Source organism: Varroa destructor, unplaced genomic scaffold (genome assembly GCF_002443255.2).
Source record: "Varroa destructor unplaced genomic scaffold, Vdes_3.0 BEIS01000005.1, whole genome shotgun sequence".
NCBI classification, from domain to species: Eukaryota; Metazoa; Arthropoda; class Arachnida; order Mesostigmata; family Varroidae; genus Varroa; species Varroa destructor.
Window position 1 is genome coordinate 30,145,341 of NW_019211458.1, and position 18,730 is coordinate 30,164,070.

General features: G+C 42.4%; 1 protein-coding gene and 1 long non-coding RNA gene across 3 annotated transcripts; one reads left to right on the top strand and one right to left on the bottom strand.

Annotated features, from left to right (window-relative positions):
• Positions 1-416: 416 nt before the first annotated feature.
• On the bottom strand, positions 417-1,981 carry LOC111250887 (uncharacterized). The gene is made up of 3 exons (XR_002673548.2): positions 1,531-1,981; positions 706-761; positions 417-557 (listed from the first exon to the last, which is right to left on the bottom strand). It is a non-coding gene; the product is annotated as an uncharacterized LOC111250887 (long non-coding RNA).
• Positions 1,982-2,101: 120 nt separating this feature from the next.
• mTor (serine/threonine-protein kinase Tor) lies at positions 2,102-18,233 on the top strand. 2 transcript variants are annotated; one of them, XM_022806695.2, is made up of 17 exons: positions 2,102-2,361; positions 3,999-6,911; positions 7,200-7,442; positions 8,015-8,343; positions 8,715-8,855; positions 9,095-9,378; positions 9,861-10,304; positions 10,613-11,068; positions 11,453-11,776; positions 11,952-12,316; positions 12,640-12,939; positions 13,285-13,550; positions 13,686-14,031; positions 14,272-14,712; positions 14,894-15,409; positions 15,866-16,183; positions 16,661-18,233. In XM_022806695.2, exons 1-17 carry the CDS (start codon positions 2,355-2,357, stop codon positions 16,780-16,782), a joined length of 7,815 nt encoding a protein of 2,604 aa, XP_022662430.1. In that variant the 5' UTR covers positions 2,102-2,354; the 3' UTR covers positions 16,783-18,233. The 2 variants fall into 2 exon arrangements, with proteins under 2 accessions (XP_022662430.1, XP_086846125.1); XM_086989999.1 differs by lacking the exon at positions 2,102-2,361 and adding an exon at positions 2,440-2,716.
• The last annotated feature ends 497 nt before the right edge of the window (positions 18,234-18,730 follow it).

Here is an 18,730-nt window from a genome sequence, read left to right on the forward strand (position 1 = left end):
TGTGCACAGGTGTATGGCGCGCGATAGGTTGAATCACGGAGATCAATTCTGGTGCCTTTGTTTTCAAAAGGCATCTTGACTGATCGGTAAAACGTAACGACTTTGTTCCCATCTACTAAATTCTGATACGGCTCGATCTCGACGTGAGGGAAGAAAATCAAAAGGATAAAAAGATTTCACTGATTAATGGATTCTAGCCGTCAACTGCTCGAAGTAGCTGCATCACGGCCATTAGCCTACAGCCACAGTAGCAGCTCAGATCGACTGGCTGAGGGCCATAGAAAAAAACGCAGGATACCTAGCAGTATTGCCTCTAGAGAGATGCGATTTGACGCATTAGGCTCCCACTCAAGTAAGCTACTCACGTAACATGCTGCTAGATAAAACAAAATCATTTTATTGAAAACAACTATGAATGCGGCCTTTAAAATATATTATTATTAAAACAATTTCCCCTTATTTCCATTTCATGTATACTTGCTACATTGCAGTGTTGTACTGAAACCACATTGATGCTGGTGACTGGTTGATAAATAGCGACATTCGTAATTTGACATCTGCAACAACACAACGTGAAGGTAAATTAGCGTCAGTAAGACAACTTCATTGTAAAACCAAAGGCACAAATCGTGGAAGCATTAACGCTTTATCATATTCGATAATTAGCAAGCATCTTCATCCAGCCAACGTTATTAAATTACTTACATTACCGAACTAAGCAAACGAGGCCCGTCTCTCACCGACGAATAAGCGCCTAAAATCTATAAACAAAATAAAATAAAACATTCACTACTAGACTGCGTGCTAAAAATATTTTCTCATTTCAGGTTTTTTTAAACACATAATACTAGCGCGACTGGTTCAGGTCAAATACTAATTTAATCAAAAGTTAAAATTCGCCAAAAAATACGAGCCGAATCGTCTATCTTCGTGTTAACAAGGTACCTTTGAACAAATATTGATCCAATAAAACTCATAGAATTAGTTCAACCGTTATAAAATGCGATAATGTTTCGAGCTAATACAAATGGACATTTGCGTCTAATAACAAGCTATGGCGTGTTACAGCATTACAGAATATATACAATATATTCTACGCGTTTTATGCGACAAACATAGTTTTATACGACATTAAAACTAGATTCTAAAGCGATTGATCAATTTTTTATACTAATACCTCTGTTCTCTTTTAGTGCTAGACATTTGTAGTGGGACATGAAATTCAAGGTTTTGATTTTAGTAAACGAATGTATTCTTAATATATAATATTCATATATACTCAGGTATTTATAGCAGTAACAATCGTAACCCCACATCATCTTCCACTAGTCTAGAAGATTTGGGAGCAAGTCAGTTTTTATGATGTCTGATTAACTCGTACATCCAAATTTCGTTACTGGATCCTCCTCAAATGCTAAATAGTTAATGCTTAGATTATCGAGAGATATGGCTTATTCTCACGTCCTATAGATCGACCGTTTAGGTCACCGCATTAGCCAATAGGTATGAGTTTGATATTTGACTACTTACATTACGGATAGACGACTTGATTTGCCAGATACTCCTGATGTTCTTCTGCAGTTCTGTTTTCGATGTGCTTATCCGTACGGTCTTCGTCTATCTATGCGGTCGGTGGCAGGCTCAAATTAATTTGGGCAATCTCCTGGGCAAAGTAGATGCCGCCAAAGAAAAAACCCCACGATGTCAACAGCTGCCAGCGGAAGGGGTCGTAATACCAAGACTCCAGATAGCCCCTGATACCTTTCTGCGGGCGTCGTTTTGCCTGGGGTAGCTGCGGTAAGGCAAACATGATCTCGTATCTCTGTTAGGCTAAACAACCTTTGGCAGGTAGAGGTGATAGCGTGAAAGGTGATTGACACAGATAAAAGAGGGTCAGGTTTGAATGAATTTCTCAGTGTGTAGGATTCACGCGCGGACGCATGCCGTAAAAGAGAAAATGTCTTCGACAGTGGAGTGTGTTCCGTTGTTTTGGGGGGTGCAGAATACACAAATTTAGCTAAAGGAAGGATTTTGATCGAACTAATATAAATTAACTTAGCCAATGGTGTCACGAATGGACTCTATCAAGCATTCCGCACGATGTTCATTCATAGGCCGACCCGCTGAAGATTTGTTGGCCTTCATTTTGTTTGTTTGTCATGTGTAACAATTTCGATGTGTCAATCTGTCCAATCGCGCTGAACGGTGTTATCAATCGTGGACAAAGAGCAGAGTTCGTTTCTTTTACCGTGTAAGCTAAATACTAGTGGATTGTTTATTAATTGATGAACATTTCCTACAGAACTCCCCGGCCCGGCAAGCCTTCTTCATGAACTACGTAACTTAAGCCGTGAATGAAAAGTAAGTGTCGAAACATTGAGAGTGTCATCTGTTCGGATCGCTGCTACGTAAAAGAAGTGTTTAAGCCAATACTGTTTTGTACCTTGAGGAGCTGTTCACCTTTGTTGATTTTATTTGCGTTTTATTTTCATTGTATGGTAGTGTTATGTTTCTCCCTGATCTGTGCTGTTTTGCTAAACGGCTTTGTTGGCAATAAAGCACAATGGAAGAACTGAGCAGTCAAAGCACAGCATTTATTAGTCGAGCTGAAACCTCACAGTACATCGAAATCGCAGAAGAGTCATGAAGAGGGGATGGGAAACTGAATGCAAGGACGTTTGCACGTAATAATCACCGTGCCAAACAAGTTTTTAATGTATGTCTCTATTGTAGCACATATATTTGTAAATCGACTTAAAAGAAACACTTTTTTTTATAATCAAATGCATGCGTACCCGTATGCACTGAGTGAAGCGAAGATGATTTTGCATTTGAAAAATATGTAAACATAACTATCGCATTACGCCTGTTCATAGAGTAGTGAGAGCCCTAATATTTCTAACAGGCAAGAGTTGCACATAAAGAAGAAAATACGTTTTAAAAAGCTATTGTATAGTAATGAAGTAGCAGCTTCTTTTATAACGTGTTGGTTTGGAATAAGATTAACAGAAATTATGATATTACAAAACTATGACAGCTTTGTGTTGCGCCTACTGTTAAAGCGTGCATTTTCAATAACACCCCGTTTACATGTAGAAGTGTATAGATATATAATGTCGTTTTTGCTTAGTCCGAGTGACTGTCCGACTGACACAGATACTTTAGCCATGTTTCGCAAAGGTAAAATTAGAACAGCTTGTATTTAAAATAGACATCTTTTTCCACTGAGGAGTAAAGCAAAAATTGTTTGGCGATACGAGTTGATTTTTGTGGACGTTACACAGAATTACGTAACGTCAGTTAAATCTTGGTTTTGAGACTCGTACACAGAAGTGTACGAGTCTCAAGGTCTTAGAAGATCTGTCAAATCTGAAACTTTAGTGTTCGTCCGTAATTCCGATCAGGACGGCTCGCCAAAACGTTATAAAGTTTTGTGCAAGCTTTTCTAAAAGTGTTCGCCTTAGGTAAGTTGACTATTATCCTTATTATTAATTACTTATATTAGTATATCTGTTTTTCTCTTAAGATTATCTTTTAATAAAGCGAATGTATGTGTGGTACATAAATTTTAAACTATTTTAGTAATTTAAAAACGTAAGATTTTTTTTATCGTTTTACGGAGACCACATGTATTGTTTCCCTGCTTGTAGACCTACCTATATTTGTGGTCATATGTTTGTCAAGTGGGTTTTACGTTGCCACAAGCAGTTGCAGGGCTAGTGTCTGCTATATAGCTCAGTAGGCTTTACGCCTTCTTTCTTATGTATAGGGATACACTATAATAACTGAAAATCTCTGCACTCTTATATAGAATGCTTAATTATTCCAATACTTCACTGAATGTTTCGTATATATATTTATATATTTACTAGAGATGAATGAGTCACCACTAAGCGCTAGATGCCGAGTCTATAAAATGTAAGCATACGCATCATGGATGGAGCACTTAATAACACATATGCATAACTATTCTTTTATTCGCTGTGTGTTCGTTTCAGTGTCCTCGGGAGTGGCGGGGGACGCTATGGCCGCCCGTGTTGCACCTTTCGTTGAGAGGCTAAAGTCCAGAAAAGATGAAGTGCGCCTGGCGGCTGCTAAGGAACTAACTAGGCTTGTTAACTCAGAATTTCGATCGCTCCCGCAGGAAGAGGTGTCGGCATTTGTTTCAGAATTCAGAGATCACATCTTCAAAATGGTCTCACACCCAGAAAATCATCAGAAACGTGGGGCAATGCAGGCGATCATGGCCCTCATACAAATCTCGGATCTCGCTACCATCGCCCACTACTCAAGCTATATAAAAACGGCCCAACAATCCAATGATGTCGACGTAATTGTTCAGGCTGCCAAAGCGCTAGGTATGCTAGTGCAGAGCTATACCAGTAACGCGGCAAAGCCCTACTACGAAACCCAGGTGCAGGCGTCGTTCGACACGCTGATGTCACTCGAGACGGATAAAGATATGCCCCCCAGTAACGTGGCACCGATGAGCGCCGTGCTTGTGCTGAAAGAGCTAGCCACGGTCAATCCAACTTTCTTCTCAAAGTTTCTGGGACGGTTCTTTGATACGATCTTCTTGCCTATTGAGCATCCGCAGACAGAGCTGCGTCAAAACGCCGTTCAGGCCCTAAGCGCAATCTTCCGAATCATCGTTGTCCGTGAACCTCGGGAAAGACAACGCTTGCCATATTACGATCACTGTCTGGACAAAGTCCTTGCAGCGCTCGCAGATACATCACCACAAAAAGACGTCGGACCGACCTCAAAAGGTCTTAATCGGGAAAATCTGATCCATGGAAATTTGCTTGTCCTTAACGAGCTGTTCCGTTTTTCCAACCTAGAGTGGGAGCAAAAGATGAATAAGGTTGAAGACATCGTGAGCAATAGTCCCGTTGTTTGGCCAAAGGAAAAAGACCCGCATAATTTTAACAAATTTGTGCTCAAGTACAAAAAGCGGCCGAAGCAATCACGTAATATGGTAACTGTTACCGCTCGACCTGATATTACTCCAACGAAGGAAAGCAAAATCTGCAAAAGTCTCCTCTTGGAGCGCTTTGAAAATATCTGCTCACACGTCGTGCGACAAATGACCCAACGAAACGTTCACATCCATAAGGCCCTATGGGAACTTCTTCCGCGACTGGCTGCGTTCGCTCCGGAACCTTTCGTCAATCGGAAATACCTCGATCGAAGCTTAGTGTACCTTCAACAGTGTCTGAAACGTGAGAAGGATCGTGGCAATGCCTTCATATCTGTAGGCATGCTCGCGTTGGCTGTTGGCGACGAACACTTGGGTGACCCGCGTCCGTTTGTCGAAACAATTGCCGAAGCACTCCAAGCCAACGCAAAATACCCAGGCGGTGGTAAGAAGCGCCAAGATCGTGGCGTCCCTGAACCAGCTGTGTTCGCGTGCATCTCTCTATTGGTTCGCGTCAAAGGACCCAGCATTCAACAAGAGATTATCGCGCTTCTTCCGCCCATTCTACAAGCACCCCTAACGGCGCACGTAACTGGAACTCTGAACGAGATTTGCTTAAGGATTCCATCTCTCAAATCAGAAGTACAAAGAGGCCTGCTTGATGTTATTTCTCGAATTATTATGAAGAGGCCTTTGACACATCCCGGAGATCCGATGCGTACGCAAAGTCCGCCTGAATCTTACACAGAGCCTGCTGTCATGGTGCAGGCCCTGAAAACGTTGGGTCAGTTTGATTTTGAAGATCATTCCCTGTTGCCATTTATCAAGCACATCGCAAATTATTGTCTTGGTTCGGAGCATGCGGAAATCCGACTCGAGGTAGTACGAACGTGTTGCTTGATTCTATCTCCGAAGCTATATCATATGAGGCAAGCAAAGCAATATAGTACCACGCTAATGTGCACTGTACAAGACGTATTGTCGAAACTAATGAGTGCTGGAGTGACCGATCGGGATGCTGAGGTCCGCCGATGCGTACTTGAGTCCTTAACGGAAAGATTTGATGAACATCTAGCTCAGGCTGAACATCTCGATGCACTATTCCTCATTCTTAATGATGAGGTATTTGAAATCCGTGAGCTAGCCCTGATAGTTATTGGACGTTTGAGTACGCGAAATCCGGCGTATGTTATGCCACATTTACGTAAGGTGCTTGTTCAAATCCTCACTGAACTCGAATACTCTGGAATGTCACGAAATACAGAAGAATCTGCAAAGATGCTTGCTCATTTGTTGTCAAGCGCGCCAAAACTAGTCAAACCTTATATGCAACCCGTATTAAGCGTACTGTTGCCAAAAATCACAAATCAAACGCAGAATCTACAAACAGTTGGCGTAACGGTAGCGGTAATGAGTGCCGTTGGCGAACAGGCCGAAGTTTCCGGTCCCGAAATGAGTCAGTACCTAGAGGAATTAATGCCGATCGTTCTTGATATGATGCAAGAACACGTATCGATCGAGAAACGCGATATGGCCCTTTGGACGCTAGCTCAGCTGGTCGAGTCAACTGGCTTCGTGGTTGTGCCCTACGAGCGTTACCCGAACTTGATGGGCAATCTACTGCATATACTTGAAACGGGACAGAGTCAGACTGTAAAACGCGAAGTGCTTCGAGCACTTGGCCTACTTGGGGCTTTAGATCCGTTCAAGCACAAATTGATTATCGGCGCCATTGAGTCGGACGTGACAGGAGGTGTTCTCTCGTTATCGAACGACAGCGGAGACTCGTTTGGGGGAGTTGGTGCCGTTGGCGCCGTGGGAACAGGGGCATCGTCCCACGCCAGCGAATTGCTCGTTCAGCATTCGAACAACCTCGACGAGTTCTTCTCAGCGATGACGCTCATGTCCCTCACTAAGATGCTACTAGATCAACAGCAAGACAGTTGTTGCTGTGCTATAGCTCGGTCGCTTGGCAGCTTAATCAACGAAGTTGGTTAGCATCATTCATTAGTCACTTTCTGGGTGTCGTTTTCACCGTATTTGATATGATGGTACAATTTTCAATTTTTTTTTAGTAGTTCACCATCAAACAAATGTTCAAACAAAAATCCTTCCGTGGACATTTCATTAGTAATAAGATGTTAGTGATGGTGCATTTATTCGCCATCTATTTGAAATATCATTGCTTGCCACAAGTATATTCGCTTCCCTACACGAAGAACCTGTATATCTAACCTGATTCTCCATATCAATTTCTTGTTGTGATCAAATGGTTATGTAGGAATGCGGGTTGTGCCCTATTTGCCCCAGCTGTTGCCAGCTCTGCTGACCGTCATCCCTCGAAAGTGTTCACACAAGCTGGAGGCCAAATTAGGTCCCATTATTAGTATGACTGAAGTCGTGGGAAAACATATTTCAACCTTTCTCGACGAAATTCTTGCTTGTACTCGTGAAGTGTGGGTTGTCAACTCGCCGATGGACCCCGGTGTAATGGACCTTGTACAGACACTCGTAAGAGCTCTTGGTGAGTATAAGTTGGGATTATAGTTTAAAGGTCTTTCCTATTTGCAATGCTGCTTCGTTTTAAGTAAAGTCAAAAATCGCATGTTATATCTAATAAATCATGTGGTAGACTATATGGCTTAAACCCAGGTGAGCTAGAGTATAAGAAACGAAGCGGTCTTTGTTATGATCCTCACTTAACTAATCAACAGCGTTCTAACTCGTATTGAAAAAGGGTAAATAGGTTCGGAATCCTTTGTTCTATGTGCTCTTCGCGTCATCAATATCATATTTTTCCTTAAGCTAACAGAAGGTCATGTAACATGTACTATATTTCTTTCTTTATTGTCAGAAGGTAAATGTCTTAATAAAACTGTTTACCCATGGGGCGAAATCTAATTTATATGAGAAAAAAATGTTAAAGTAATCGGAGGAATTTAATGTTGTTAAAGGATTATAGTATTAGTAAGAAAGTCGCAATATCTCTATGCCACTATATATTTTTGGGGGAAATGTTATACTTCTTACTTAGTTCGAAATGTGCTATAAGTCGACTTAGTAGCATGGAGTTTGATAACTTTTTAATGTTTGTAGGTTCGGACTTTAAGGTCTATATACCACGATTGCTACCACACGCACTGAAGGCTCTTGCCAACGATATCAGTCAAGATCGGCGGGTCACAGACAAACTCCTTGATACACTGGTCGTCCTTGGCTGCACGCTCGAGGAATATCTACATTTACTACTGCCTCCACTCGTGCGACTTTTTGAGCAGCCGGCCGACAACGAGCCCCTAAGAAAGAAGGCCATTATGACCGTTGATAAATTGGCTGACACCCTGGATGTAAGCCAATTCGGCTCGATGATCATTCATGGACTCATTCGCGTTATTGATAGTCCCTGTTCGACCGATCTCAAGGATGTGAGTGGCGACGTCTGTCATTGCCAAAAAAGTTACACCGCCCAACGTCTCGCAATCGGCTTATTTAGGCAACCTCTCTCTTAGTATACATATATATACATATATAGGCTTCTGTATTTATAGTGATTAAGTAGTGGTCATCAACGTAAAGTTTTATTTATCGATTTTTACCGCCTGAACCGTTAACTAAACCCCTGCTTAGTTATGGAGCCGAGTGCGCAACTAGTCAGGTAGTAGGTTATCAGTAAAGCGGTGCAACGGCAAGCGTTCGCTGTAGACACAACCTGCAAGCATGAACTTGTCATATCGTGAGATGGTGCTTCCGTCTAATTTGACGTGACCTTCATGTGATTGTTCCGGATATCGGGTAGGAAGCCGTCGCATTGATGACGATGATGGTGTGTCAACTGAGGAAGAAATTCCGCATTTTCAAGGAGACTGTGGATGAAGCGATTAAACGAAATCGTGGAGGCCTTAAAAGAGTGGACATCTACGATTCGATGTGTAATAAGGTGAGCTACCGCTCCTTAATTTCAGCTAAGAAACTCACCTGTGCCGAAAGGTCAACTACACAGAAGAATGTACGGTTTGAACAAACACGGTTTGTGTGCATAAAAAGTGTACGTGTATATCGTCAGCAATTAGCTATTTGAACGACAACAAAGTTCACAACGTATGTTATGTGCCACATTTACGTATTTTCAAATTCGATTAGGCCGTAAATTTGATTTCTCCTGTGGTCTGATTGCAGGTGCTCGAAGAGTCAACGCTCGTCGACGATGACACAGGCATTATTCCGCATCGTCAGCGTGAATTGCGTGAAAAGTCAAAAGAAAAAAATCCGTCGGTGACGCACAAACAGCGCGTCGGCGAGGAGTTCATTGTGACGTTGACAGCTCATTTTGATAAGCACGTCCTCACCGAAGACTGGCTAACGTGGCTGGATTCTGTCCAGCTGATCACTCTGTCACAAGCGCCTGACAGAGCTGTTCGTTGGTGTGGTACAGTCACCACGTATATCTCACCTATACATAGGCAAGTACTTAAATATTTGTTATCTGTCATCCATCGTTCGTTTCGCGTGTATGTATGGAGTTTTTTTCTTCATTTTTATATATACATTGATTCAACACACATATTTGCTCAAACCATAAGTTTGAGCAAATATGTGTGTTGAATTAATGCAGAGTGGATAGCATTCAAATAATTGCGCGATGAAATTTTTCATTTTAAAAATTTTCAGCTCACGTTAAAACTCTGCGTCTACTTCTGGTTTCTCTATAAAGATAACTTCCTGATAAATTATCTTCATTAATAATTTGTCTGTTGAGAAAAATAGGTTTCGCATACATGAATTACTTTAATTCCGTCTTATCCCATGACACTTATTTCCGTCTATATTTTACGGAGTACGGATTTCTCTAAAACTTTTATTAGCATAAATAATATTTGCTCGCCAGAGGGGATATATACACAGTCTTTGTCTATAGGATAACATATTTTATTGCGTTCTGCAGGGAACTCTTTAACACTGCATTCCTCTCCTGCTGGCTGGAACTGAACAAGGAGCAAAAGCAACGGGTTATCACCGCCCTCCAAGAGGTACTGACGATTCAGGCCGTGCCCGAGGTCACGCATGCGATCCTCAATCTTAACGAGTTTATCGAACATTATGACACTCTACTTAGTGACGTGAATCTGTTAGCACGAAAAGCGTTTGAAAGTCGCGCGTATGCCAAGGCTCTACGTTACCGCGAGCAGCAATTTCAGAAGAACAAAGCCAGTGAACCTGAAGTCCTTGAATCACTTATCATGATCAATAATAAGCTCCAACAGCCAGAGGGCGCTGCAGGCGTGTTGGAATATGCTAAAAAGCTAAAAGGTCGATTGAGGGTGCGTGGAGGCTGGTACGAGAAGCTTCACGACTGGGAAGCGGCTCTCAATGAGTACCGGATGGCAAGGTAAGTTCCAAAGTTATATTGCCGTTAAGAATCACCATCCAGCTCTGCAAATATGTTCAAACTAATCGGTATGTCCTATGATGGACTAGCGAGCTTAGACTATCGTTTGGTTTGAAACTTAGCGGTTCTCGACGAATATAAGCAATTTTGTTAGGCGAGTTTCCTCGATGAAGCAAAGGATTATATGTTTACCTATAAAGCAAAGAAACAACTAGGTGACTTTTATTCGAAACCGGGCACCAATTGTTTAAGGCAATGGTTAACTAAGGCAGTAGAACTGTTGAGAATGATCGGTCGGATTTTTGCAGAGAGAGTGAGCCAGAGGACCCGGAACCTATATTCGGCCAGATGCGTTGTCTCGAAGTTTTAGCTGAGTGGAAACAACTGCATCAGCTGGCTAGCGAAGAATGGGAGAAATCCTCGGTTGAAACACAGGCCAAAATGGCGCGAATGGCATCGGCGGCCGCGTGGGGACTACAGAATTGGGATGACATGCGTAAATATTCATCTGCACTACCCAAGACATCGTTGGACTTTGCCTTCCATCAAGCTGTTTTAGCTGTGCACGAACAAAACTATTTGGAAGCGTATAGCAACATCGATAAAGCTCGTGATTTGCTTGAAACAGATTTGACCGCCCTCTGGAAGGAAAGCTACCCTCGAGCCTATCCCGCCATGGTGCAAGTGCAAATGTTAGCTGAATTAGAAGAAGTCGTACAGTACAAACTCGTTGCGGAACTTCGAGACCACATCAGGCAGAAATGGTGGGTGTTTAACCATTGTCGAAGAGAAACCGAATACATCCTATATTGGACCTCTGTTGTCCAAATACATCCAATATTTTTCTTTTCACATATCGCCTGGTTGCTTTTTACTAATTGGGAAACTTTGTCAGTAAAAAGCAGTTAGAAAATAAGTGAACGAAGATATATTTCCAACCTCATATAGAGGGCGGATCACAAGACTTACCATGTCCTGATAAATAGTTCGAGAGTAAAAATTACGCCGCATCCGTATCCAGAAACGTTCAATTTTCACACATGTTTCCAACCTTTTATATCCATGAATAGGCATTTAGTCAGCCCGCACACGCATGTAGTGGACTTAGACTAACATGACCGTTTTCCTGTGCCTATCGCACGTGGCAGGTGGAATCGCCTGCAAGGATGCCAAGCATCCGTAGAGGATTGGCAGCGTATTCTACAGGTGCACAGTTTAGCCACCTCACCTTGTGACGATCAGCGAACATGGTTGAAGTTTGCCTCTCTATGCCGCAGTTCAGGACGCCTCCAACAATCGCGGCGGGTTTTGGCTACGCTTCTGGGTACGAACGATCCGACCCCACAGAACCTATTGGCTTGCGCCGGATCCAAACCTGAGGTTTCGTTCGCTTTTATGAAGCACATGTGGACCGAGGCTCGACTGGCCAAAGACTTGGAAAAGAAGAAGACTGTTCTTAATCTACTGCACAAGTTAATAAATAGCACAATTAGGAATCCATCATACCTCTTTGAAGTGATCAAATTGGTTTACATTACAGCGTCTCTGTAAGGAAATATGAATGCTATTTTTTCATTTGATTTATTATGCAATTCAATGCTGGGCCGAAAGGTCATCTAAGATGAAGTTGTATATATCGCATTTTAGATTCTCTCACGAGGAGCTCACCAAGATCACCGAAAAGGAGTCGGCTGTACCTCCAACGCAGAAACGCGACTACCAGCGACTTCTGTCTAAGTGTTTCCTGAAGTGCGGTCGTTGGAAAGAAGAACTGGATGGCGTCAATGAAGCTTCCTTGCGAGACATCCTCTACTATCTCACGTTGGCCAAAAAACATAACAGCGCGTGGCATAAGGCATGGCACGCATTCGCTTATATTAACTTTGAAGCCATCTTACTTCACCAGCGAAATAAGGGCCAAAACGCTGACACATCAGGTTTCCACACGTCCGATCATACCCGCGGCATGACAGATAAGCTTATGCACGATTATGCTGTGCCAGCGGTGCAGGGTAAGTCAATTGTAGAATATGTTGATTTGGCGTCACTCAGTTATAATAGCTATTTGAAAAATGTATAGATACATTGACCCCCCAAGCAGAAGAAGCTTCAGCGCCAACAATGAGTTCCATGTAACTAGAGTATGCTTTAGCGAAGCTTGTACCTGTATCGGCTCGCCTCAAGTCAGCAAATGGTGACTTGGGCGTATGAACGTAAATGTAATGAATAAACTAATTAAGTGGTGTAGTTTTGTTTTATATTGCAGTCTCAACACTCTATTGCAGCTAGCCATTAAAATTCTATAATCGTAAAATAACGGTTTATGTGCTTATAGGTTTCATCAGGTCAATTGCCCTGTCAGATGGAAGCGACGGGTCATCCCTTCAGGACACCTTACGCCTGCTTACATTATGGTTCGATTACGGCCACTTCAAGTCGGTCTTGAATGCGGTCAGCGAGGCGAAGAAGGCTGTGCCTGTTATGACCTGGCTCCAGGTCATTCCTCAACTGATTGCAAGAATTGACACGCCTAACCACAACGTCGCCAATCTGATTCTTGAGTTGCTCATGGATATCTCAAAACATCACCCCCAGGCGTTAATCTACCCGCTTACGGTAGCCCACAAGAGTAATGGTAGGCTCAGTTAGATTACTAGTAATCCCTGGTAAAAAAAAAGTTAAGGCACACGAGAAAAGACGTATATAGAAGCGTATTAGCTTAGTTTCAAGATTCTTATAGGTTTACGGTATTAGATTACGTACACAATTTGGCTGATGTCAGCATTCATCAAGAGGTTGATACACTGAGACGCTTAAGTTGTGGTGGAAGGCCTAGTAATTAATAGCAAAATACGTGCAGAAGGAGGCATAATCAAATCTTGAACAATACACTGTGCTGAGCGTTGTTGCTAATTTTTGAAATCTATTATCATCGAGATCACCACGGCATTCATTTTTGTCTCTCTTCTGGAAATTTCAGCGGCTCAGCGATCTCATTCGGCTAACGTGGTATTGTCGTTCATGAATGATCATTGGCCTAACCTTGTAAAGCAAGCGCGGCTCGTGTCACATGAACTGATCCGAGTTTCGATCCTTTGGCACGAGCTGTGGCACGAGGGACTCGAAGAAGCGTCGCGACTGTACTTTGGTGAAAGAAACGTCCAGGGCATGCTAGACACCCTAAAGCCCTTGCACGACCTTATGGTTCGGGGGCCGGAAACCCTTAAGGAGACAGCATTCTACCAGGTTCGATACAAAAATGACAAAAATATTAGAAGAATTATGTACCAGGATTAGCAAGCGGTACAAAAACACATAATTCGTTACTACCCTCTATTTTTAACTCTAACCACTTTTCACATGGTATTGTACTTTGTACAGGCTTACGCTGCAGACCTCGTAAGGGCCAACGATTGCTGTCAGAATTATCGCCGCACTCACAATGTGAAAGAGTTGGGCACAGCGTGGGACCAATACTACGGCGTGTTCCGTCGCATCTCCAAACAATTACCCCAGCTGACCAATCTAGAGCTGCAACATTGTTCACCGAAACTTCTCGAGTGTACCAATTTGGAACTGGCCGTGCCCGGCAGCTACAACCCCACTCAGCCGATAGTCAAAATACATTCGGTACACTCAACATTGCAGGTAATAGCGTCGAAGCAACGGCCTCGGAAGCTCACCGTAAAAGGCAGCGATGGGCGAGACTTCACCTTTTTGCTCAAAGGTAACAACTCAACCCATCTGCACCGAAGATAGATATGGCCACTTCAACTAATGTGAAAGATTTTCACTTCTTGACCCGTTATTAGAATGTAGCGTTCCGTTTTCGTCACTCTGGATGTACTCGCGTGGACAGCTCTATAAGACTGTGCAATCATGAACTTTGCGTAGCATCTGAGTATGATCATTCCAACAAGATGGACAACATTTTTGATTATTATTGTCATTAACGTAAAACTTTTAGGCCACGAGGATTTACGACAGGATGAACGAGTTATGCAGCTCTTCGGACTGGTCAACACACTTCTTATTAACGATCCGGAGACGTCGCGACGTAATCTAACCATTCAGCGCTACTCTGTCATTCCTTTATCGACAAACTCGGGGCTCATTGGATGGGTGCCGAACTGCGATACTTTACACACTCTAATCAAGGATCATCGTGAGCGGAAGAAAATTCTGCTCAATATCGAACATCGAATAATGTTGAGAATGGCGCCCCAATACGATCATCTCCCATTGATGCATAAGGTTGAAGTGTTTGAGTACGCATTGGAGGCCACACAAGGGCAAGATCTCGCACAACTCTTGTGGCTGAAAAGTCCTACGTCTGAGGAATGGTTCGAAAGGCGAACTAATTACACAAGAAGCTTGGCCGTCATGTCTATGGTTGGATATGTGCTTGGTAAGTACGTAACGGTGTACCGATTAAGTCGCTGTTGATTGATGCTGAACTCCAGCTCTCTTTTCGTACAACATGGCTTTTCTTAGAATGTATTATTCGCTATTTGAGAACAATCGTTTCTCATTGCCAGTGTGTACTCACTTTGGTTCGGCGTATTTGATCCGAAATTTTATTTCGTCAGGCCTCGGTGATCGGCATCCGTCGAATTTGATGCTTCGAACATCAGGAAAAATTTTACACATCGATTTCGGCGACTGCTTTGAGGTCGCAATGACCCGCGAGAAGTTCCCAGAGAAGATACCATTCCGGTTAACGCGTATGCTCATTCTCGCGATGGAGGTCACCGGTATCGAGGGCACCTACCGTATCACCTGCGAAAAAGTACTTAAGGTACTCCGCAATCACAAGGACTCGCTTATGGCCGTCCTTGAAGCGTTCGTATACGACCCTCTTTTCAACTGGCGCCTGGTCGAAGCGAATGCACAGCCAACGGGACGAAATAGACACACTGCCGCACCGCGACCCACCGATACGACGATTGCTAGAGACCCGAACGTCGTTGTAAACAACAGCAATACAACAAATAATACCAACGGAAGCAGTGCGGCCCTCGAGCAAACCCAGCAGCCTACCACTACGACTCTGCATGTTTTGTCTCGAGTCACTCAAGACCAGTCGGCTGATTCATCTGCGGGTGGTATGTGATAGCCCGTGGTTGTTTTACTGGTTTATTTTTGGTGACTTATTTTGTATTTTAATACATGCTAAGTGCATGCCACATGTCATATATAATGTTGGGGTGCGACATTTCATTCCAATGATCAAGTTTCTTACTTCTTTGATTACGCATTGAAAAGAAAAATGGCACGACAGCGGAGATTATTATGGTAGCAATGTTAACTTCTAAAATATTTGCCAGTAATTACTCGGATACGATCATATGATGTATCTGTAGAGGCAGATTATCGTATATTAAGTACTCGGTATACAAAGGTTCTGTTCTATGAGGTTTGATATTAGAAGCATTAAAAAAAAGGTTGTTATTTTTATGAAGCTAATTCATTGCAGGTAGACATCTGTTTCAATTAGTGATACCTGTAACGATTTCAGGAGAACAAAAAAGGAGCACAATTATATATTAATATATTTGCAGGAGATGGTGCTACTTTAGAAGTTGCTCCGACAGAATCTCTTAGTGAAGGACGCCTGACCGCCTCGGAAATACTTTCCCAACCTCAAAGTGATGGAGCCGCGGTTTTTAATCGGTCCAGTCAAGCGCACGCTCAGAGTGAGTCGCAGGCCATTCAGCAGCAACAGCAACAGCAGCAGCAGGAGCAGCAGCAGCAGGCGGGGCCTTCTGGAGCAGCAGGCGCCGCTCAACAGAAACCTCAATCCAGTCAAGGTCCGAAGCAAGAAGTTCTCAATAAAAAAGCAGTGGCGATTATCAAACGAGTTCGAGAGAAACTGACCGGTGAGTCTTTGTTTAGTTCATTGCATACCGAGAGGTTTGCTTGAGTAGCAAATTGTCCTAGAAGTTTTTTTCAATACGACAGCACAATTATATGCATATACCCGAATTGTCCAGCCGCGGACAATTATGTAAGTTAGCCATTGTAGTGTATATTAGCTACGTGTGTTAGGTATTTGCATTTTAAATAAGCGTTGGACATTAGCGTTAGTACATTAGGCAAGCGTTTCTATTCATTTATTCTACATCACTTCGACGGCACTGGCTAAATAGAACGGAGAAGATTAGAGCTCAGCGGTGCGATATACTTACATTTCTTTTGTTTCATACATACATTTTTACATGTTTTTACATTTGTTTTGCGTTTAAATGCAAGAAGTCTCTTTTTCCTAACTATAAACAGCGACCTATGTCCAGACTCGTTGTTGTTTTAATGTACGCTATTCTGTGTTTATTGTCCGGGCTTCTCCGGGCTTACAGGACGCGACTTCGATCAACGGATGCCACTCGAAGTGTCCCAACAGGTAGAACTGCTTATCCGGCAAGCGACTTCTCCCGAAAATTTGTGCCAATGTTATATCGGCTGGTGTCCATTTTGGTGAGCTTCAAAATCGAACGGAGACTAACCTCGGCGACACAAGCTGCCATAGTAAAAGCAGGTTACGACAAGCAATTTCGTAGATCATATTTTTGTTGACGTTTTAAATGTCTAACGCACTGCTGCTTTTTGTACATATTTTGAGAAACGACTGAATTAAGATGAAGCTAATGAGGGCTTGTTTGGTGGACTCTGCTAGCCTTATAATGAACGCACCTCATTGAATTGGATTGGGCGTACGACTTAAGCTCAGCTGAGGCGAAGGTCGAGTTGCAGGTTGGAGTCGCAGCTGCCAGCTCTCACAGAAATATTAATATGAAGCCACAACACTCACTTGTGGTTGCTTCCACGAATGCCCAATTACCAATTATACCTGACTGGGCCTAATTGACTTTGACGTGATCTAGATTCAACGTTAACGTGGATGCATGGAACAACTTGCGAAAAGACCAGGAACACCGATGTGTTAATAAGCCGTAAACATGGGTTAGCAATGGGATGGTCAAGCAAATGAAATGTGCAAGAAAGGAATACAGAGTGTTCCTAGAAACCCAGCTGGAGGCATCTACCTACAATAATAATAGATCGAGCACACAGACTTGCAGCAAAGCTAGATTAACATAAATACTTAGGCAATGACGAAATGTGTTCGAAAAATTGAGGCAGAAACTTGTGGTACACAACGGTAAACGGAACACAGAATAATTAACGATGTAGCTATACCAAAAGACGTCATTGATGCTAACAAAGATAATAGCTATTTCTAACGATGCTTGACAAATGGTTCAATTGTACACATACTAGATTGGATAAAATCGAGATCAGTGTAACAAGCAATTTAGGGACATGTGATTTCTAAGCTTCAAACGATGGTCGGTTAAACTTCCTCGCAATGCAAAAACAGGACGGTCACGACACGAATGGTCACTGCGATAATAGAGTTCTAGTAACGCTAATTAAAAAATAAGATTGAACCCTAATTATGGATGAGTATGAATCTGGTGTAATGAAAACAACCACTTGACGTTTATCGTAAGCTACCGTTAAAATGAAGTGTATTATAGACGGGTTATATATTGGTTATTACATTCAGATAGATATGATGAGCTCTAATTCATTCGATCGCAAGATTGCCTTAGTGATTTTAAGCATGGCTGTCACAGGTGTTAACAGGTTTGATTGCGGTGTGAAAGTTTGATCGATAATATTTCCGGGAGCTCCATAGTATCTAGCAAACAAAAACAAATATTGAGAGCGAGAAATAACGCAATTTCTATTATCGTCCGTCAGGTTACATTTGCATGACTTCAGTGTTAAACAATCTTCTAATAGTATTATTACTATAGAAATACTTTCATTCAGAGAGATGTTTACATACAAACATTAGGCTTAAAATAACAAATGTTATTTAACAGTGTATGTCCATTAGCCGAATAAAATTTCATGGTAAAACAATAGGCTTATCAATAGATGCAACCGAATGTCGGGCAATATGAGAATGCAGGCCACACACAGATCGGAGATTTTATCTGTTTATTATCTATTTAGTGGTAGAAAAAAGTATATCCGCCTAACTCATGTTTATAGTAGTAGCGCTGTCCGCATGCGTAAATAACATCTAGCTAGTTGTTTGAACCGTCTATCCATTTTCTGAGGCAGTCCAACAGCAAAATAGGGGCTCCTAGAGTGAATCCCGTTAGTAGTTTATATCATAGTTAGGTAAGATGGAGTAGTTCCCAAAAAATAGGACTTAAAGTGGATACGTCTTTGAAGATAATTGCTAGATGTACAAAAAAAAGCGTTTCAATCTCAACTTGATTATATTAATGTGAACCTGTTTGCCTTGTGCTAGTTAATGGGCGGTAATATGATATTAGTCATCGAGGCTGTTACCCCTATTTGGCCCATCGCGATCTGGCTATGAGTTTATTAACGTCCATAGATGGACAAAT

Coding starts and splice junctions, on each gene's coding strand:
- mTor (XM_022806695.2), top strand. Junction 6,912..7,199: donor CAGCTTAATCAACGAAGTTG/GTTAGCATCATT, acceptor ATGGTTATGTAG/GAATGCGGGTTGTGCCCTAT. Junction 11,777..11,951: donor GTTCTTAATCTACTGCACAA/GTTAATAAATAG, acceptor ATCGCATTTTAG/ATTCTCTCACGAGGAGCTCA.